This window comes from Equus caballus, chromosome 29 (genome assembly GCF_041296265.1).
Source record: "Equus caballus isolate H_3958 breed thoroughbred chromosome 29, TB-T2T, whole genome shotgun sequence".
NCBI lineage: Eukaryota > Metazoa > Chordata > Mammalia > Perissodactyla > Equidae > Equus > Equus caballus.
The window spans coordinates 26,938,936-26,962,236 of NC_091712.1; the positions used below are offsets into that span (position 1 = coordinate 26,938,936).

Genomic DNA, 23,301 nt, shown 5'->3' on the forward strand with positions numbered 1-23,301 from the left:
AAAACTGACTAAGTAGTTGCAACTCTCCTTTTAGCTCCTCCTGATCAAGGTGGGGGATCTACACTCTCTGTCAGGGAAACAAGTCTGTGCCTGTCTGGAATGTGACTAAGCTGCATCCTTTATTGGCACGTGGGAGTTTCGACGTGAATGAAGTCTGCTATAGTCATGAGGACGAGCAAGAAGCAAAAAGGCACTTTGTTCATCAGCAGCAATTATAACATAAAGACATTACTGATCACTGATTAGAATAAAATAGGAACACGGAAAATGCCAACTTAAATTTCAGAAAAAAATTTAAAGTGTAAATATTTAAAAATTCTCTAAGGCCACTGAAGAATGTGAGAGGGAAGGAAACAAGATAACAGAAGTGATTTGGAATGGCCAGAGCTTACACGTCAAAAGCCAAAAGCTCTTGGAATAGTCTGAGTCCTAGAAGAAAGAAAAAGATGGAGATAGAAAGAAAAACAAGGAAGAGTTTGTTTCTAAGTGGAAAATGCCAAGTATATTTTGCCTCTTATACCTATTTAAAGAAAGCATGCATATTTAACTGTCATCTTCTCTTGGTAAAATTTAAGAAATTGTTTGAGGAGAGGACTATGGGAGAAAGCAAAATATAGTACTTTGTATCTCTGCCTCTATGTTACTTTCTTATGTTTCAAGTAATGCCTTATTGGGAAAGAGTTGTTTAAGGCACTTTACATCAGTTGTTGCTTTCCCGATAAATACTTTTGTTTTTATGCAGACTTTTTACTAAAACCAAACTGGAGCCTTGTTTGCCCTACAGCGACATGAACATGAAATCTATGCATTACCCAATACTACCAACTTCCTTAAAAGGTGAGAAGTTGGTAGGTCACCCCTCCTCTCAGATTATTACCTCATAAATAGTGATATTCTCTGGATAGGAGAGCTATAGTCTTCCTCATTGTGTGGGTATGTGTTTTACTTCTTCACATTTGGTTTCTCAAAACATAAGATGTCTTCAAAAACTGTAAGTATGTACAACATGCCTTCTAGTTTACTTTGCTATTTTTGTATCTTTCTGAAACATATACAAGTTTGGGGGGGGGCACCAGGATATCCTAGCTTGCAGGGACAGAGTGAACCTTAAATTCACTCTACCTCAACCACTTAGATGATGCTTAAAAGAGCTCTAAGAAGTTCTTGGTAAGGGGACTTCTTGCATGCTTAAGTAACCCTGGTGATGAAGAGCTCATCACTCGAGCCTCTGAGTACTATCTCTGAGTCCCTCTGATTAGTAGAAAGTCTTTACATTGAGCCCATATTCGTATCTTCATAGCTTCTTCCCAGAGAGCCTCATGTCCAACCCTCAGATCCATCCAGAACAAGTCAGATACCTCATTCATAGGACAGTCCATTAACACTGGTGGGGAGCTATCGTGCTTCTCCTTCTATACTTTCTCTGCTAGAACGTCTCCTTTCTTTCATCCGTTCTTGGCATAAGTCAGAATTCTTTAACATTCTTACTCCCTCTCCTCTGAACACATTGTAGGTTCAGCATGTTCCTCTACAAGGATGAGATGCAGAATGAACCCTATTACTTTTGGTGAGATGCCTTCCCGCACCTCATGAAACACGTCGAATATTTTTAAATTGACAGCCACATGCTATAAACTATAAATTTTGAGATTATTTCTCACTAAAATTGAATATTCTTTACCTATCCTCATGACACATCAAATTTTCTCCATATTAAACTTGTACATATTCAAGATTCAAGCCCAATTACAAGCTACTAATACAAATATTTTAAGATACAAACACAAATATTTCAAGGGGAACGTGAAAAACTAAGAAAAAAAGTGATATGTGACATAAACATCAGATATAAAACAAAAAAAAATCTGATATACAATTAAGAAAACATTAGTCCTGGGGCTGGCCTGTTGGCATAGTGGTTAAGTTCATGCATTCTGTTTCAGTGGCCCAGGGTTCACGGGCTCAGAACCCAGGCACAGACCTACACACTACTCATCAAGCCACGCTGTGGTGGCATCCCACATACAAAATAGAGGAAGATGGACATAGATATTAGCTCAGCAAGTCTTCCTCAAGCAAAAGGAGGAAGATTGGCAATGGATGTTAGCTTAGGGCCAACCTTCCTCAAAAAAAAGAGAAGAAAAGAAAAAGAAAAGATTAGATCTTACTAGAACCCTAGAATTTTACATTGCAGTGAGATTTTGAATAATTGTTACAAATTTATTTTCTTTTTAGAGAAGAAAATGTTTTCTCCTTTTAACAAAACAAGTATCATTTCTCCTTCAAAGTCTTTGCCAAGGATAACACTTGGCACAGTCAGTGTTCAAAAAAAAATTTTTTTTGAACAGATGAATGGCTTTTCCATTAAAATATAAATATTGTAGTTAGCTGAAAGTTGAGAAGGTAGAAACTAATAATTCTGACTCTGTATTCCCTTACTATGTGATGTAAGAAAAATTGTTTTAATTTTGAATTGAAAATTATTTTGTTTATATTAAGAAAGTTTTCATAGAGGCATCACTTCAAGAAAATAGAGCAAAATAATCTTAATCTACTTGCAAATTAGAAATACCTTTGGCTAAACGCTTCTAATAGAATTACAAAGAGCATGATTACTTGTTTCATTTGAAATACAATTTTTTTACATTTCTATTCTCTAAATTTTTTAACCTCCTTAACTCAAACTTAAAGTTTTAATTTTCTTACAATCACAAATCATTCTAGTATTATTTATAAACCAAACCATGTCAAAATAATCAACTTATTTAGCTCAGTTGTTTCGTATTTCTGCCAGAAAAAAATTACACTATGTGGAATTATGGGAAAAATCATCTTATAATTGAATACATTCATTATTATTGTGAAGCAATAATTACTGCTAAAACTAAAGTTTCCATTCTTTCTTTCCAGAAACAAAAAGACTTAAGTATTTATTTTAACAAAGAGCAGTTACCAGAGTCACAAGGAAGAAATTACTCAACACTTGGTACTGTAAGTGGAATAATCTTCTTTTAAAGAGGTAACAGGAGAAAAGGATCAGAATACCTAAAACATACATCATGTACTTAAAATGACATAATTCAGGTTTACAGATGACCAAGTGAATTGTAGCTCTGCAGGTTTTTATTTATTTATTTGACTCTTTCATCCACTATGAGCTTCCCTGTGGATATTTTCTATACAAAATACATATATTATATATACATATACAAGTATATATACATATATAATATATTTCATGGCCCTATACACTATTAAAAATAAGGTTAAGGAATGGTAATTAAGAAGGAATTAGAGCAGAGAACTCAGTCAAGTATTAAATATTTTATTCAATATTTTTGATAATTCTTCTCAATGAAGAGAAGAAAATATTTCATTAAATTAGAAACACTATTTTAGTTTTAGAAATTTAAATGAAAATACGTTAGCCAAAAAAGTAAATTAAAGATGACATCAATAAAAGGAATCTTATTTTGGTGATTATATATATAAGGGAATTACCATGAACTTGAACTGAAGTCTCAAAACCTGTCAGTGATGTATACGAATAAAAATCCAGCATCTTAGAATAGAAAGTGAAGAAAGAAAACCACAGAAGTACAAAGAGTGTCTTTCTTTGTTTAAAAGCAAACCATTTTCACCTATTTTTCCCTGTATTTTGCTATGTTTCTGGAAAGCTGCCATCTCATAAAACGGCTTTTCTAATAAGGGTGTCAAACCATTTCAGTTAGATTTCACCTAATCTTTCCTTCCTTGCAGCAGTCCATCAAAAGTGAATGCCATCTTTTGCCTCTTCTAAGAAAATGAAAATAAGAAATATTTTCTTTCTATAAATCATTTTTTCCTTGTGTTTTCTTGAAGACTGAAATAAGACTAAGAAATACCATAAGAGCAAAACTAAGTTACAAAAAAAAACATGTGACTTCAAGATAAAAAAAGCTTCATGGGTCTATGAAACGATTTCTCTATTTACTATACAGGTTACTCAACGGATCGTGTCTTGCCGACTCACAAGTGCTATTCATCTAGCAGCTGCAAAGCAAGACGCCAAACTTTCAGTCAACACTTTTTCTCCCAGCAACAGCTTTGACTCCCTGCCTGGCTCCTTTCCTCTGGCTTCTTTCCTGGTGGCACTATTGATTGCCAGGAAAAGTTGAGGACCACAGCTCCCTGTCTTTCCTTAATCATATTCTCCATGGGTCCTTGTTATCCACAAATATTTCTTGGGAGGGGCATCCCTTGAGTGGCAAACCGCTCAAGACTGTTGTGATGCTGCTGCCATAGCACGCAACCTACAGGGCCAAGATGAGGCGTCTTGAGTTCAAATCTCGACTCTGAAATGTGGTGTTACATGACCCAAGAGAACTGTCTCACCATGTGGGCTTTCTATTTTTACTTTGGAGCTGACTCCAACAAAGGTGTAGAAAGGACACTTCCCACTTAGGTTCCAGGAAAAGAGAGCTCTCGTGGTTTGGATTTATCTGGATTTTACAGCATCGAGAGCCATGCAACTGGGGTGCCAGAGATGCATAAAGTACCAGAAGAAATAAGAATTGTCTTCTAGAATGCTGGTTGAAGTTTGGGTGGAATCATTTTTTATATCAAGCAAATGTTTCTATGTTATAGAGTACGGTCATGCATTGCTTGATGATTGATCTGAGAAATGTGTTGTTAGGTGATTTTGTCATTCTGCGATCATCATAAAGTGTACTTACACAAACCTAGATGATATAGCTTACTATACACCTAGGCTTTATGGTACTAATCTTATGGGACCACTGGCATATATGCGGTCTGTCATTGACCAAAATGTCATTATGTGGTGCATGCAAAATTCATGCAAGTTTTTAAGATAAAACATAAAACCCCCTTGGGCTGGCCAGTGACGCAGTGGTTGAGTTCATGTGCTCAGCTTCCATGGCCCGGGGTTCACAGGTTCGGATCCTGGGTGCAGACCTATGCGCTACTTATCAAGCCATGCTGTAGTGGCATCACACTTACAAAAAACAGAGGAGGGTTGGCACAGATGTTAGCTCAGGGTCAATCTTCCTCACCGAAAAAAAAAAAAACCCACAAAAAGCCAAGGAAATGTATTTGAAGTAGATACTTTTGGAATTCATAAACTTTGTTCTGGAAAAGTTACAGAATCCCTTGGTTGCACGCATGCTGAGGTTTCGTTTTGAAATTCTATGATTTTGATGATAAAAAATACTGCACACTGCCACTATAGGCACATATTTTGGTTCCATGGAAATAATAAGAATTTTAAAGCATGATATGAACAATGACTGGTATTGAGACATTTACATCCAAATTTTATTGTGAAAACCATTGTGTAACTTTTAAGTCAAATCCGTATGCACAATTTAAGAATGGTGAGACTGTTTTGTCCTTCAAGAAAGTTAACTGTTTTGGAAAGCAGTCTTATTTATTTATTTTAATTGTTTTTACACATATATACCTAGAACTCTATAAAGTCTTAAATTATAAAATGCTGATGATAATCACGATCATAATCATCATCCAACTTATTACCAAACTACAGGTTCAGGCACAAAGATCATGAGAAACTCTTATATCCTTGGTTATTTGACTAATAATATCTTATTGCTCAAAAAAGGTAACAATTTCTCCAAGCATTTTGGGAAGACTGCCTCTTTTGTAAAACTAAACATTCAACTTGAAATCTATACCTTGCTTAAAACATGTTTATCATCTGTCTCCACCCCTAGAATGTAAGCTGCATGAAGGCAAGGATCGTCTCTTGTCCATTTTGCTTACGTCTGTATCTTGGGTACCTGACACATAATTGGAGCTGAACAAATTTGAATAAATGACTGAATGAATGGTCAACATATCAGACAGCTTTGTCAGCCATCTCAGGGAGATGGCTCCTCCTCAAGCTTCTAATTGCCCTCTCCTGTCCCCTGTGCTGAAAATCCCTCGATTGCCTACTTTCAAAAAACGTGGAGAGAATCAGACTTTCTTTCTAATCCCCTCTTCTCTGCAAGATTTTCTCTAAAACCAGCATTGTCCAATAGAAGTACAGTGTGAGCCATAGTCACAATTTTAAGTGTCGTAGCCACAGTAAAAAAATTAATTTTAGTAATATATCTTATTTAAACCAACATACTCAAGATATTTCCATTTCAATATATAATTAATATAAACATTACTAATGATCTATTACACATTCTTTTTTTTTACTCAAACTTCAAAAACTGGTGTGGATTTGACATGCACCACATTCCAGATTAGCCATATTGCAAGTACTCAATAGCCGTGTATGGCTAGTGGCTACCGCATTGACAGCATGCTTTCTGCCTGTCTTTTCTCCAATCTTCAGAGTAAGAATTATAACCTATTTAAAGGCAAACTCCATTGCCATTGCACTATCTTAGCACCCTCTTGAAATGCGAGGGGTATTGTGCCTAAAATTGTTGCCTTATTCCCCACCATCTTTAAATGGCTCCTCTGTACCAATTTCTTTCTCTCTGAGGATGTTTTCAGGAACACTTTACAGCACGAGCAGCAGGATGAGCTATTCTTAGTTTTTACATTCCTATTATTTAAAAAAACCCTCTAATATTTTACTCATAGAATCTATTTTCCAAGATATTGATCATCTTTATCATTAGGGTCATATCCACTTCTCTTCATTTTTATTAACATAGAACAGTCAAATCTGCACATAAATGTCTAAATACCAGCCAGTATTTAAAATCCTAAGAAAAATCATGGGCAGTGTTCAACATGAATTTTTTTGATTAAGATTGCTAGTCTAAATTATCCTATTATAGTCCACATAGAATCCTTTTATAGGACCTTTTTTTATATGACTACCACTTCATAATATTATTTCTCGATCGTCAATTAGATTACATTTTATATATCTTACTTAAAAATCTTAAATAGTGATATGTGATAGTATTCAATGGTGCAAACATTTATCTCTGTAGCCCATGTTCATGCAACAATGAAATTTATTAAGAATCACAGAATCTATGCCTAGAAACATTCAGCAAACACTAAATTTAATGTAGAACTTAAAGGCGTAGGTCATTCTTCCAAAGAGAGAGTAGTTTTATCAAAATATATTAAAAATGAAGGAACATGTGCTTATTTGAATACTTGTTCTCTGCTATTTTGTTTCAAGATAATGAAGGTAATTTTTAAAAAGATTTTAAAGCACATTAGTCATTCTTGCATAATATGATGGATGTTGGTCAAAATCAGGTATCTTTTTGAAAATTACTGAGAAAAGCCAGACCGGTAAACACAAAATGAAAGCCATCTAGCAAAAAGTCAAAGAAAATGCTCAGTGGGAAATCTGAAGAGGATGATGGAGAAATACAGAAGTTAAGTTCATGAAAGTAGATTACTCTGCCCGAGTGAGTAAAGGCTGAATGTCTTAGGAGAATGGAACTCTTGTACCTGATGCTGTATATGAAGACACGGGGTGTAAACAGTCCATTCAATTATTGTTTAATTACACGTATATGGGGTGATTTGCTTTATCACCAAAGCCTCCTGACTCTCATCTACTTTTCTCTTGATTTTAGTAATTTTATTGCCTTTATTGCCTTACTCCGTATAAGGATGTATTTCTAGATTTTAATTCCCATTTTATCTTATTTTCTTCCCACAAACAAGAAGTTTGAAAGCTAACACCTATGTAAATACTTTGTACGAGGAAGAGTTTGTGTCCACAAAATGTATAATAACTGGTGTATATTTTCTGTAAGAACAAAACACACAGATAATAACCACTCTCATTATCTTCACTAAAAACGCCAACAGCAACAATAGCTACATCAATTGGTGTACATCTCTGGGCAATGATTTTGCCAATATTTCTTAAGAGTCTTTAAACTGTTTCTTTCCTTTGGTTCTACTGTCGGGAATCTGTTTTAAAGACACCATGTACATCCTTAGATATACATCTTCTTATATTTCTATATACAGTGAAAGAAGAAAACCCTTCACACACAGAGCGGCAGCATGGCCTAGTGGTTAAGGGTATGGTCTCTGGAGATTCTGGGCTCAAATCCTGACTTCTCCACTGACTAAATGCACGTTGTTGAGAGAGTTAATTAAATTCTGTGCCTCAGCTTCCTCATCTATGAGATAGAGATAATCTTAGTACCTCACGGGGTCTTCATGAGGACTAAATGAGGCAATAAGTATAAATCATTTCCACTAGTGAATTTAATAAATGTTTGCTGTAATCATTATTATGTCCATAGTGGGATTAACTGTAAGAGCAAAAAAATGGGAAGAGCCCCAATGCTCCACAATATGCGATTGCCTGCATGAACTCTGATCTATCCACTCAAGGACAAAGTCATTAAATTTCATCACAGTGTACACAGTGTAGAGCACAAGAACAAATTCCTACATGTGTTTAATGCAGTCTGGATTTCATTGTGAAATACACAAGATACTCACTGGGTCACATTTTAATATCACAGAAATTGGGATGTGTTTTATGGTCAAGGGCATGTTACAGTGTAATGGGTACTGTGTGATGAATCTTACATTTGACGCAGTCTGTGGCAGACAGAATAATGGCCTCCCCAAGATGTCTATGTCCTAATCACCAAAACCTGTCGATGTCACCTTACATGGCAAAACAGACTTTGTAGATGTGGTTAAATTAAGGACCTTGAGATGGGGAGATTATTCTGTATTATCCATGTGGGCTCAAAGTAACCACAAGAGGCCTTACAAGAAGGAGGCAGGGGGGTCAGAGTTAGTGGTAGAAGATGCGATGACGGAGCAGAAGTTGGGATGATGAGAAGGGACAGCGAGCCAAGAAATGCATGAGGCCTCTAGCAGCTAAAAATGGCAAACCATTCTCTCCTGAAGCCTCCAGAAGGAAGCAGCTCTGCTGACACCTTAACTTTAGCCCAGTGAGACTAATTTTGGACTTCTGACCTCCAAAGCTGTAAGATAACGTGTGTGTTGTTTTAAGCTACTAGGTTTGTAGAAGTTTGTTACAGCAGCAATAGGAAACTAACACACAGTCAAACTGGGTGAAATAAGGTTATTTTTTCACTTCTAGGCAGTGTTAGACCCTCAGTGAATTCTGAACACCACTTGACAGCGGAAGAGGCGATCGATATAAAGCTATTGAATGAATGTTCAAATCAAAATAATGTTTACAAAGAGTTCATAATAAAATAGAAAAATGTTATTTGATTAAAAAAATTAATTTGCATTTCAGTGAAGTCACTACTATACTAAATGGGCAAACATCATATTATGCATATGAAAATTCCAGAAGAAAATAAATTAAAATAGTAATACTGATTGTGTCTGCATGTTGGGACTGTAAATGACTTTGCTTTTTCTTCCTTTACATTTCTGCAAATGTTCTCTATTGAACAAGTAGTGCTTTCATCATGGAAAAAAGCACATCGATTTAATTTTTTAATTTTTCATTAAAAAGTAATATGGAATATAAAAAGCAATTTACATGATGTGGGTAAACTCAATCTTTTTATGCACCAATAACACTGACTTAATTAGTAATTTACAACCTTCAACTTCAGTCTTCAACTGCAGTCATCACGGATCTATGTTTTGATTTTGCCAACATGAGGCAGCTTTAATAATAGTAAAGTTATGATTATCATCTTCAAAAGTCATCTGGCAAGCAGCCCCTGTGAGCTGCCTGAGGAGAGCAGGGTGTCAGAGAGGTAGTGATTGAAGCAGAAATTGGCAATTGATTCCACAGCAAGGAAAAAGGCGAAGAGGAGGAAAGTTGAGGAACCTGCCGAATGATTCTGCTTCACCCGAGTGTGGAAAGATGAGAGAGTCCTTCCTGAAATTTTGGCCTCTCACCTTGGAGAAATGATTCCACCACTCTGAGCCTCAATCTTTTCCTTTGTGTTATGAGGGTATAAAACTAAATTATCTCTGAGATTCCTTCTAGCTTTAAACATTCTATAAATACATGTGTGCGTATACACATACAAACACCTGCCTCCACATCCCCCCATACACACAACACACACACGGACATATAGACTCTGATTACAAAACAATGAGACCAGAGGCCAGCCCCGTGGCTGAGTGGTTAGGTACGTGCACTCTACTTCAGCAGCCCAGGGTTTCGCCACTTCAGATCCTGGGCACGGACATGGCACCGCTCATCAGGCCATGCTGAGGCCGCGTCCCACATGCCACAACTAGAAGGACTTACAACTAGAATATACAACTCTGTACTGGGGGGCTTTGGGGAGAAGAAGGAAAAAAAAGAAAGGCTGGCAACAGATGTTAGCTCAGGGCCAATCTTTTAAAATAAGTAAATAAATAAATAAAACAATGAGACTGAATCAAAAAGGCAAACGTCAAAAAAAATACTTCCATTACTCTAGTCTCACTTTGTATTCCTACAGGGGCTGCCGAGAATTGGTGTGAACTAGGTCCTTTGCCTGTGTAATCTACTACTAATACCATCATCATCAGATATTTCACAGGATCTTCTTTTTCACAATGTCAGAAAATAAACCATACAGTGTATTAAAAGGCTTAAATACGTGAGGGGTTTCAGCAGTGGCCTGCTGTCTGGTTTTCGCTGAAGCTTTACAGCTTGTCATTTGTTAGCTCTTGGAGAAATGCATCCATGACCTCAGGAAAATTTTCTTTCTTCCATGAAAATCAAGCACATTAACAAAACTTAATAACAGCTTTCCAACCAAAGGCAGTGCCTGACAATTTCTCAGTTATGATTTTAAACGAGGACATCATTTCTGAAATACGTCATATGTGAAATTTTAGTGGAAGTCTGAAATATCCTAGGACACTTATTAGTTTTTTAAAGAAAACACTGATAAAATCTCTCATATTTGAAAGAAGCTTAAGTTATTTAATTCAAATCTTAAGGAACTTATATGTCTGCAGGTGGTATAAATCACGTACATAGTTAACTCTAATGCAAAACAGAAAAGAAAATGCCAGAGAAAGGTATGGATGTATTACTATGGATAGAATTTCAGAGGAGAAAGAGATTATGACCAGCTGTCCAAACAGCGAGATGGCCCAGGGAAGCTTATGGGGTACCTGGCCTTGACGGCTGTTTGGATCCCGAATTTAAGCATTGAGGTGGAAGTGGAGGGCTTTCTTGGTGGAGGAAACAGAGTGAGCAATGTCTTGGTGGCATGGAGAATTTGGGGTGTGTATGGAGGAGAGCAAAGAGTTAAAATTGATGGTAGTGCCAGCTCCAGGTTGGGAAGCAATGAGATAAAGCTTGAAACGATAGCCAATATCCAGATGGCCAAGGCCTTAAATACTGACCCAAGGAGACTGTGCTATTTTCTACAGACTGTAGAGAGATAGGTAGCCTTTCGAGCAATTATTTAATTGATTTGCATTCGTCTTTCCCTATTACAAGGGACAAAGTTGATTTTAACTTTGTAGTTCTAATAGTGTTATCATTCTCACTCAGCAAGTGAACAAAATTCTAAGCAACCTTTCAATACATCACCCAGTGAATTGGAAAAGATTTAAACTTTACATGTTTGAAACTTTGAGGGGGAAGACTTCCTTTATTGCTCTAGTGTTATTTTGGTGTTGGCAGAGCGGTGGCCCCATTAGGATGTTGGAGTGAAAGCTGCACACTCAGGAGGCCCAGGAAGCCCAATCGCCTGGGGAATAGAAGGTGACTTGTTACAGGACTTTATCCTGTGGCCCACAGCTTCCCAGTTTCAGGCTTGCTGGGCACCAGGGCTTGGCTCTGGCCCCTTATACACAGCCGCTAGTCCTCCATCTGATTGCTCCTGGGCCTTGGCACTTAAGTCTATATTCTGAACGTGGAAACACAATGCCGGTGCAGCACTGTACTCTCTCTGTGTTATGAGTGTGTGTGCATTTCATCTAAATGTATAGATATAGCCATGTTACACACAATACTGATGGCACATACCACTACTTTATCATGTACTATACTTTATTTTATGTATTTCCATTTAGTAGTGAAAGTTATATTTTTCCTAAATAGTTTGTGAGCATTTTGAGAGCAAGCCCACCATATTGTATCATGCATCCAGTCAATATCCAATTAGTATTTATTGATTAATTGACTTAAGCTAAGTCCTTCAGCCTCCAGCATATGCTGCATTTCCTTCTAAGATCAGGAGAACAGCTGGTTAACATGCTTGGTATAATACAACAAAAAAGTATGGTTTCTATTTTCCTTTAGACATACAAAAGGAAACATAGCTCATTTCTTTAGAAGCTCTTGAGATAAGGTAACCCAATTCATCATATGAAAGCAATGTGTCAATATGTGCGTGTGTTTGTGCATGTGTCAAATCAGCCAGCTTGCAAATGCAAAATAGAGAAATCATGTGCTAAATATTAAATACAGGTGGTGTTAGCAAAAGGATATGGTTCATCAACGAGCATGGTTTTTATGTGTTAGACTTGACACTTACCTCAATAAAGAAGATGCTGGCTGCTGATGTTGGATGGTGGTACATATAGACTGTCACAAGAATGGCTGCTGCTATAATGAGGACCAGGATGAGAATTCCAACAATGAGGCCAGCATGAAGGGTTCCCCCTTTCTTCTCGGCTGCACTGTCATCTGTAGAAGCTGAAACAACAGCACAGCTGTCAGGACATTTGCAGGTGCACCCTTATGTGTGCATTTTCATTAGAGAGGATATTTACATTTTTAATAAAGTACTCTTGGATCTTCTTTATTTCCTGTGCAACTTTTCTCTTCCACAATACCAACTTTAGAAGTTAGCTGCCTTTTATTTGGGCAATGAAATATCCATACTATTAATGATTAAAAATACATTTATAATTGTGTTTTAATTTATAGTTCAATAAACAAAATTAATAGCCTTTATTTTAAAAGTACTGTGGAAAATCTAAAACTCTAATTAACTATATAATAAATTTAACTTGATTTTTCTCATTAAACCACTAGCACTGTTCCCTTTGGAAAAATTGATTACTTTGTGAAAGCTCCTCTCTCATTTTCGTTTGGAAATTTTAAATTGAAGTGTACCAGGCATCTTTTGGTGGGCAACACAGGCATTTTAGAAAGTCTGTGCATGAGTTCAAAGGATAATTTTCAAAATCTGTTTTAAACCAAAATGCTCTTTAAAAATGTAACAGATGGATGCTAAATGACCCCCAAATAGTTTTATCACCATCTAAAGGGAACACACAGCGTAGAAAAATATTCCACTATGCCACAGACCAATATCATCTTCTCTAACTTTTACTGAGATGTTTTCTACTGTAATACCCATTTTCAGAGATATAGGAAATGGAGGAATTAAATTTCTAAACTAATAACTATTTCAACCCAGAGTCAATCAACCAAATAAAACTAATCTCTAAAATCTTCTCTTGTTCTAAAATTCTGTAATCTTTGATGACTACTCAGGCATTCAGAGGAGATCTTAAATTATGTGCAGCAGGTAACTGGATCTTAGTGTATAATACGATTGGTATTTTTGAATCATTAGAAAATTCTTCAAGACTCATAGAAATTCTGAACAATGATTCTTAATCCTTTCATTACCAATTTACGTATTTGTTATTTTCACCCTTTGCCTCTATGTTTTAAACATTATTTTTGTCTATTAAGCCTCACTTAATAAGCACTGATTTATATCTTTTATTTTAAATTTTTGTTATAAAAAACAAACATTACTGCCTATCAGAATGCGTGGTCAATACTAAATAACAGAATTCCAGATAAAGCAAAGAAACATGACCTCCTAATTCTTCCGACCCATCTTTTAAATATTGTTGCTATTGTTTGTTTGCTCTTTGTCTGAGAGCCATAGCTGGTGTTCAGTAATCCTTCTCCAAATCTAATAAAGGAGAAAATCCTAAAGCTTTCCCTTACATAACAGAAATTCATTAGTGAAAAAATATAAAATTTAAAGAGCAATTCATTGCACAAAAATTCATTTACAGAGACGATTCTGGGAAGATGGCGAAGAAGGAAGTATCAGGAAACTGCGTCTCCACCTAAACAACAGTTGCGCTGGCAGAACCTTTCTAATTTAGTTTGGAACTCTGGAGTCTATTGAAGGCTTGCACCTTTCAGGGGAAGGCTTGGTCTGTAAATTTTGGATAATTTCAGTCAATTTCAGCTCTTAATACAGTAGGAGCTGCTCATCCTCCACCCCTCGGCCCCGTGCCAGGCAGTCGTGCATATGTTTCAGAAGCAGTTTGCAGGAGACAGGGTAGGCAAAAAGCACCCTGTCCTCCCAATATTGGGAATCTGTGTTCTGATCACTGATTGGTGCTTCTGATCCCAGAGGTACAGACAAAGAGGCAGCCAGCCATTGTTGTTGCACCTCCCCCCATTGTTGCAAGCCCCTCTCCCAGTGGCTGAAGTGACTTCCAAGGGTTTTCAGGGGCCAGAACCTTTCTTATCCCTCCCTTCTTCACTACTCTTTTTTTTTCCCTTTTGGGAGTCAGATATTAAAGACTAGGATATTCAAAAACAACTACATGTGTGAGGAAACTTAGAAAGTGACAGCACATGCTCAGGGAAAGGCTCAGAAAAGACTTAAGAAGACCTTAAATTTACACTTCAGGCTGAACCTCAACAGAGAGGCAGCCTGCAACAATCAAAAATATGAAAACAATAAAAAAAGGCAATAACCGAAACCAGCAAACCTTGGCAGAGAAGAAGAATCTGATTTCCAGAGTTACTACATTATTAGATTCAAATGTCTAGTTTTGAACAAAAATTCACAAGGCATACAAAGAAAGAGAAAAGTATGGCCCATTCAAAGGAAAAAAAATCAACAAACTAGCCCCCAAAAAGACCTGATAGCAGATATCCTAGACAAAGACTTTAAAATTGCTGTCTTAAAGATGCTTAAAGAACTAAAGGAAGATGTGTAGAAAGTCAGGAAAACAATGTGTGACAAAATGAAAGTATAAATAAAGAGATATAAAACCTGAAAACAAACCAGGAAGAAATAATGGAACTGAAAAGTACAATAATGAAATGAAAAATGAAATGAAAAATTCACTAGAGAGATTCAGAGCATATTTGAGCAGACAGAAGAATAAGCAAACTTGAAGGAAAAGAGAAATTACTGAATCTGAGAAACAGAAGGAAAAAAGATCAAAGAAAAGTGAACAGAGTATAAGAGACCTGTGGGACACCATCAAGCAGACCAGCCTATGCACCGCTGGAGTACTAGAAGGAGAAGAGGGAGAGAATATTTGAAGAAATAATGGCTGAAAACTTCCTGAATTTGATGAAAGACATGAATACAAACATTTGAGAATCTCAAAGAATTTCAAGTAGGTGGCTGGCCCCATGGCTGAGTGGCTAAGTTCGTGCACTCTGCTTGGGTGGCCTAGGGTTTTGTCAGTTCAGATCCTGGGCATGGACATGGCACCGCTCATCAGGTCATGCTAAGCTGGCATCCCGTATAGCACAACCAGAAGGACCTACAACTAGAATACCCAACTATGTACTGGGGGGCTTTGGGGAGAACAAGAAGAAGAAAAGAAGATTGGCAACAGATGTTACCTCAGGTGTCAATCTTTAAAAAAAAATAAATAATTTCAAGTAGGATGAAATCAAGGAGAACAACAGAGAGACAAATCATAAACAAACTTTCAAAAAACAAAGACAAAGAGAGAATCTTGAAAGCAGTAAGAGAGAAGCAACTCATCACATATAGTGGATCCTCAATAAGAGTATTAGAAAATTTCTCAACAGAAACTTTGCAGGATAGAAGGCAGTGGGCCAATATATTCAAAATGCAAAAAAACCTCCAAATATTTGGTATAAAGTGTAATTTTGTGACATCAACAAAAAAAAGGATTAAGGATCAAGACGTGAGGAACAAATTTTGTGTGTGTGTGTGTGTGTGAGGAAGATTGGCCCTGAGTTAACATCTGTTGCCAATCTTCTTCTTTTTGCTTGAGGAAGACTGTTGCTGAGCTAACACTCATGCCAGTACTCCTCTATTTTGTATGTGGGACACCACCACAGCTTGACTTAAGGAGCAGTGTGTAGGTCCACCCCCAGGATCAAAACCCATGAACCTCAGGCTGCCAAATTGGAGCACATGAACTTAACCACTGTGCCACTGGGCCAGCCCCACAAATTTTTTTATATTCTTGAAGTTAAGCTGGTATAAATTCAAATTAGAGTGTTATAACCTTAGGATGTTAAATGTAATTCTTATGATAACCACAAGGAAAACAGCTATAAAATATAAACAAAAGAAAATGAGAAAGAAATTGAAATATTCCACTACAAAAAATCAACTAAACACAAAAGAAGACAGCAATGCAGGAAATGAGGGACAAAAAAAGCTATAAGGAAAATAGGAAAATGAGAGAAGCAAGTCCTTCTTTATCAGTAATTGCTTTAAATGTAAATGGATTAAACTCTCCAATCAAAAGACCTAAACTAGCAGAATGGATAAGAATGCATGATCCATTTATATGCTGTCTACAAGACACTGGCTTCAGATCCAAAGACACAAGTAGATTAAAAGTGAAAGCATGGGAAAAGATATTCCATGTAAATAGTAACTAAAAGAGAGCAGTGTGGCTATACTAATATCAGACAAAATAGACATTAAATCAAAAAACATTGCAAGAGACATAAAAGGATATTATATATTAATGAGATTCAAGACAGCAAGAAGAGATAAAAATCATAAACATCTATGCACCCAATGACAAAATATTGAAACATATGAAGCAAAAACTAAAAGAATTGAAGGGAGAACAGAAGTTTTACAATAATAGTTGGAGATTTCAATATCCCACTCTCAATATTGGGTAGAACAACCAGACAGATGACAATAAGGAGATACAGAACTTAACACCATAAGCCACATATATCTAATGGACATATATGAAACACTCTACCCAACAACAATACCATACACATTCTTTTCAAGTGCACAAGGAACATTTTCTAGGACAGTGCATATATTAGGCCACAAATCAACTCTCTATAGATTTAAAAAGATAAATATGATTAAAAGTATCTTCTCCAACCACAATGAGATGGAGTTAGAAATCAATAATAGAAAATTGGAAATTCACAAATTAGTGGAAATTAAACAACATACTTTTAAACAACCAACGGATCAAAGAAGAAATCAAAAAGAAAATTAGAAAATACTTAGAGATGAAAGAAAACAAAAACACAACATACCAAAACTTACAGAATGCAGCAAAAGCAGTTCCAAGGGAAAATTTATAGCTGTACTTAGATTAAAAAAAACCAAGAAAGATATCCAAGCAATAACCTTACTTTACAACTTAAGGAACTAGAAAAAGAAGAACAAACTAAACTCAAAGTAAGCAGAAGGAAGAAAATAAGAAAGATTAGAGCAGAGATAAACGAAATAGAGAAAAAAAAAACAATAGGAAAATTAATGAAACCAAAAATTGCTTCTTTGAAGAGATCAACAAAATTGACAAACTTTTAGCTAGATGAGCTAAGAAAAAAAAAGACTCCAATTGCTATAATTAGAAATGAAAACGGGACATAACTAACAATTCTATAAAAACAAAAAAGGATTATAAGAGAGTACTATGAACAACTGTATGCCGACAAATAAATAATCTAGATGAAATGGAAAAATGCCTAGAAACACAAAACTCATGAAGACTAAAGAAGAAATAGAAAACCAGAAAACACATAACCAGTAATCAAAAATCTCCTGACAAAGAAAGTCCCTGGAACTGATGGCTTCACTTGTAAATTCTTCCAAACAGTTAAAGATGAATTAATACCAATGCTCTCAAACTTTTGCAAAAATCGAGAAGGGACCACTTCCTAAGTTCTATGAGGCTAGCATCATCCTATCCTAAAGCCAAACGAAGACGCTACAAGAAAAGAAAACTACAGACCAACATCCCTTATGAACACTGATGCAAAAATCCTCAACAAAATGCTAGCAAACTGAAATCTGCTGATATTAAATACCATATCCAAGTGGGATTTATTGCTGGAATGTAAGGATATTTGCACACATGAAAATCAATGTAATATACCACACTAACAGAATGAAGGGGAGAAACCACGTGATCACCTCAATTGATACAGAAAACAAATTTGACAAAATTCAACACCCTTTCAAGACAAAATAAATCTCAAGAAACTAAGAAAAGAAGGAAAGTACCTCAACAAAATAAAAATCATATACGAAAAACCCACAGCGAATGTCATATTCAATGGTGAAAGACTGAAAATTTTTCCTTTAAGATTAGGAACAAGAGAAGGATGCCCACTGTTGCCGCTCCTATTCTACATATACTGGAAGTTCTAGCTATAGCAATGAGGCAAGAAAAATTAGTAAAAAGCATCCAAATTACAAAAGAAGAAGTAAATTTATCTCTGTTCACAGATGATATGATCTTATTTGTAGAAAACCCTAAAGATTACACACACACACACACACACACACACAAAACTGTTAGAACTAATAAGTGAATTCAGCAAAGTAGCAGGATACAAAATCAACACAGAAAAATTAGTTCCATTTCTATGCAGTAATATTGAACAATCTGAAAAGGAAATTACAAAAACCATGCTATTTACAGTAGCATCAAAAAGAACCAAACGTTAGGAATTAACCAAGGTGGTGAAAAATTGCTAAAGGAATTAAAGAAGGCAGATATAAATGGAAACACATCTCATGTTCATGCATTAGAAGACTTAATATTGTTAAAATATCCATACTACCCAGAGTGATCCACAGATTCAATGCAATCCCTGTAAAAATCCTAATGACGTTTCCTGCAGAAATAGAAACACCCACCTCAAAAGTGATATGAAATATCAAGAGACTCCAAATAGCCAAAACAGTCTCGAAAAAGAAAAACAAAGCTGAAGAACTCACACTTCCTTATTTTAAAACTTACTACAAAGCTGTAGTAATCAAGAGTGTGTACTGGCATAAAGGCAGACTTAGAGAACAATGGACTAGAATAGAGAGCCCAGAAATAAACCTTTGCTTATACAGTCAAATGACTTTTTTTTTTTTTTTAAAGATTTTATTTTTTCCTTTTTCTCCCTAAAGCCCCCCGGTACATAGTTGTATATTCTTCGTTGTGGGTCCTTCTAGCTGTGGCACGTGGGACGCTGCCCCAGTGTGGCCCGACGAGCAGTGCCATGTCCGCGCCCAGGACTCGAACCAACGAAACACTGGGCTGCCTGCAGCGGAGCACGCGAACTTAACCACTCGGCCACGGGGCCAGCCCCGGCAGTCAAATGACTTTTGACAAGGATACCAAGACTATTCATTGGGGAAAGGACAATCTTTTCAGTAAATGATGCTGGGAAAACTGGATATCCATATGCAAAATAATAAAGTTGAATTCGTACCTAATACCATAAACAAAAATTAACTCAAAATGGATCAAAGACATAACCACAAAACCTAAAACTATAAAATTCTTAGAAGAAAATATAGGACAAAAGCTACACCAAAGTAGATTTGGCAATGATTTCCTGGATATGACACCAAAAGCACAGGCAACAAAAGAAAAATAGACATGTTAGACTTCATGAAAATCAAAACATTTTGTGCATCAGAACACAATACCACCAGAGTAAAAAGGTAACCCACAGAATGAGAGAAAACATTTGCAAATCATATATCTGATAAGGCATTAATATCCAGACTATATAGAGAACTCCTAAAACTCAATAACCAAAAGGAAACAATCTGATTTAAACAATCTGATTCAAAAATCAAGACGTGAACAGACATTTCTCCAAATGCATACAAATAGCCAATAAACAAATGAAAACATATTAAACATCACTGATCATTAGGGAAGTACAAATGCAAACCACAATGAAATACCTCCTCAAACGATTAGGATGGCTACTATCAAAAAAATAGAAAATAGCTAGTGTTGACAAGGATGTGGATAAATTGGAACCCTGTGCAATGTTGGTGGTAATGTAAAAAACTGTACGGCTGCTATGGAAAACAGTGTAGTGTTTCTCAAAATATTAAAAATAAAATTACCATATGATCCAGTAATTCCACTTCTGGACATATACGCAAAATAATTGAAAGTAGGGTCTTGAAAAGATATTTGTACACCCATGTTCATAACAGCATTATTCACAAGAGCTAAAATGTGGAAGCAATCCAATGTCTGTCAACAGATGAATAGATAAGCAAAATCTTGTATAAATATACAATTGAATATTATTTAGCCTTAAAAAAAAAGGAAATTCTAACATACGTTATAACATGGATGAAACTTGAGGACATTGCATTAATAAGCCAGTCACAATGAGACAAACACTGTATGATTCCACTTAGATGGGATATTTAAGTAGTCAAAATCATAGAGACGGAATGTAGAATGGTGGCTGCTAGGGACTGGGAGGAGGAAGGACAGAGGAATTATTGCTTAGCGGGTATAGAGATTCAGTTTTGCAAGACGAAAGGAGTTATGGAGATGGATGGTGGTGATAGTTGCACAATAGTATGAACGCATTTAATAGTGCTGGACTGTACACTTAAAAATGGTTAAGATGGTAAATTTCACGTTATGGGTATTTTACTATGATAAAAAAAAATCACTTACAGTGTGCCAGGCATATTTTTATTGCCTTACAAGTATCGAATCAATGGCCATAAGAGGTAGGAAATATTATTATTCTCACTGCATAGATGAGGAAACTGAGACATAGGGAAACTCAGAAATGGGCTAAGGTTGTAGAGCTGTTAAGATGGAACTGGGGCTCAAAGACAAGCAGTTTGGCCTCAGGGTCTACACTCTGAATCTGATCAATACCTTCTCAATTAACGCTGAGCTATATGTACCGCTATTTCCTTTTATTTCAAGTCTCGAGTTTCTCTGGCAAGGAGTTCTTAAGAGAATCTGGTAATTTCAAATAAAGGGAAATTAACTTAGATAATGGCTAAAGAATTGACATTGTGCCTCCAAATAGGCAGAGGCTGCAGCTGTCTTGTCATTTCTCTGGGACTAGGGCTTAGGTTAGTGTCTGCCATCAGATGCACTTAAATCCATGTTTGGTGGAAAAGATGGAGGGAGAGAAAGGGAGGAGGAAAAAAGAAAGAGGCTGTTGAAAATGGGTTGCAGATATTGGAATGAACACCTCTCCAATAACAATCAAATGAGGTTATAGTAAATTAATCGATCTGGTCACCAGTTACCTTATCTCCACAATGTGGCCAATAGTGGTAAGTACCCCATAGAAGTGCTGTGAGAATTAAACGTTTAATACATACTAAGTGCCTAAGAGGGTATCTGGTACACAATAACCACTTAATTAAAGTAGCTATATTATTACATTTTTTATATGAGGTAGATTGAGGCAAATCATATTGTCAGATTCATGATACCATATAAACTATGTTTTTCTCCTTGACGTTTGTTGCTTTAAAAGTTTGGCTTCCTTCTTAAGTATGCTTGTGTTATTGCAGTTTGTGCACTTGGCTTTTTTTTCTTATTTATAAAAGCGTATGACACATCACTTTCATAGGAAAATAGTATTAATTTTAAATGTTGCTTTGGAGAAAATGTGGCAAAAATATTTACTTGAGTCAAGAAGGGAAGTCTTGAATGTTTCTGAAATTCCATGTGTAATTCGAACCATCCATCCATGCATCCATCCACCCATCCATCCATCATTTGCTCCCTTCCTCCCTCCCTCCCTCTGTCTTTCCCTCCATTCATCCAAGAAGCATCCAGTTATATTTCTGGGATTAGTAGTTTTTTATAAGCGGAAAGCTGAGGTTCAGCCTCACATTTTGTGTGTGCCACAGGGAAGAGAAGGACAAGGCAGTAGTGACTTGGCTTCAGGCTGACACTTCCCAAGTTCTCTGGTCAACCTATTGAGGAGGCAGCAGGCAAGAGACAGCCCTTCCCAGTAAGCAAAAAGAGAGCCAAGGCATGTTTTATTCAACAAGAGCCCTTGTCAATAAAATTATCTGTGAGTTGTAGTACATAAATTGCCAATCTCAACAATATAAAATCATAGCAGGATTTATAACTTGAAACCTCACTCACTCCCTTTATTTAGGCATAAATGTTTACTTCCACAATTATTACTTATATATTTCCAATAATGGTTTAGTTATATTACCTCTTTTTTAAAACTTTCCTTTTACAGGGCTGGTGTAGCTACCATTTCAAGTCTAATGAAATTTGTACAGAGTCTAGTTTGTTACTAGCCAAACAAACATTTTATAACACTCTTGGATGATGATCATTTTAATAAAATAAACAATCTTCCTGGATTCTCAAAATATTACTAACCAGTAGATTAAATAAATAAATATTCAGGGATCTATGACTGTGCATATGACTTTATGATGTGTTGTAATTAGGGCAAACCAGTTAAGGAGAAATACAGCAAATTCAATTCCAAAATATTACAGAAGTACCCTTGTGTCCCAGGCTAGTGCTATTTCCAAATGCTTTGGAATGATCATCTGAATAGAGTGGCCAAAATTACACACATATATCTGGAGAACACATTTTTTAATTTTCCTACTATTTAAGCAAGTTCTCTGCATCTCTATCCTAGCTGCTTTCTCTACTATCAGGTATTTTGATGGTATATTAAAGATTGTTGAATCTGGAGGCAAAGTGATCACTCCATTGGTGTGCTTCAATTTTAAATTCTTTCCCTATTTGGTTTCCAGTTTAACATCACTGCTCAATTAAATGGTACACAATTATGGGTACCCATAAACTGAAATCAGGAGATCCTCTGTGTTAAAAACGATGAGCACCTCCAATGCAAAATTGAAATTTAAAAAGTGTAAGCAAGTGTTAGTAATTTCTATAATTGAAATTTAGTTCATTCACCTCAAGGGCAGACTGCTCAAATAAATTGATTTCAATCCTTCAGCAAAGGCAATAAACAAAGATGTCAACTTTGGAAATAGTTACTCATTCCTGTGGCTTGACTGATTGTTTTGGAAATTGGAATACAGAAGTGGGTCAAAGAAAACTCTGAACGTGTTTCAGGCACAAACTTCTTAAGCTCAGCAGAGTCTATCAGGAGTCGGGGGGAATATTCAAAAAGATCAGGAGGAATCTAGTCTGAAGGCCCCGACTCTTATGCTCTTCTTAAAAATATCTTATGCTTTTTCATTCATGTCCAAGACCAAACAACCATTCCTCTCTCACACACACACAGTATCACATACAGGACAATTGAAATCTTTAGCTTTTTTAGCTTTATATTGTGTATTCAAATAAGAGGAATTAATGATAAAGACAAAGAGGTACCATGAAACAGAGCCTCAAAGCCAAAAAAGGAAGCATATAAAT

At 36.1% G+C, this 23,301-nt stretch overlaps 1 protein-coding gene across 2 annotated transcripts in view; it reads right to left on the reverse strand.

Annotated features, from left to right (window-relative positions):
• Positions 1-23,301, reverse strand: part of PLXDC2 (plexin domain containing 2) — a 412,633-nt gene that overhangs the window by 24,861 nt on the left and 364,471 nt on the right. For both annotated transcript variants that reach the window (XM_070255121.1, XM_014737064.3), the window contains exon 14: positions 12,441-12,601. In XM_070255121.1, coding sequence (XP_070111222.1) covers positions 12,441-12,601 — 161 coding nt within the window. The remainder of the gene's footprint in view (positions 1-12,440; positions 12,602-23,301) is intronic.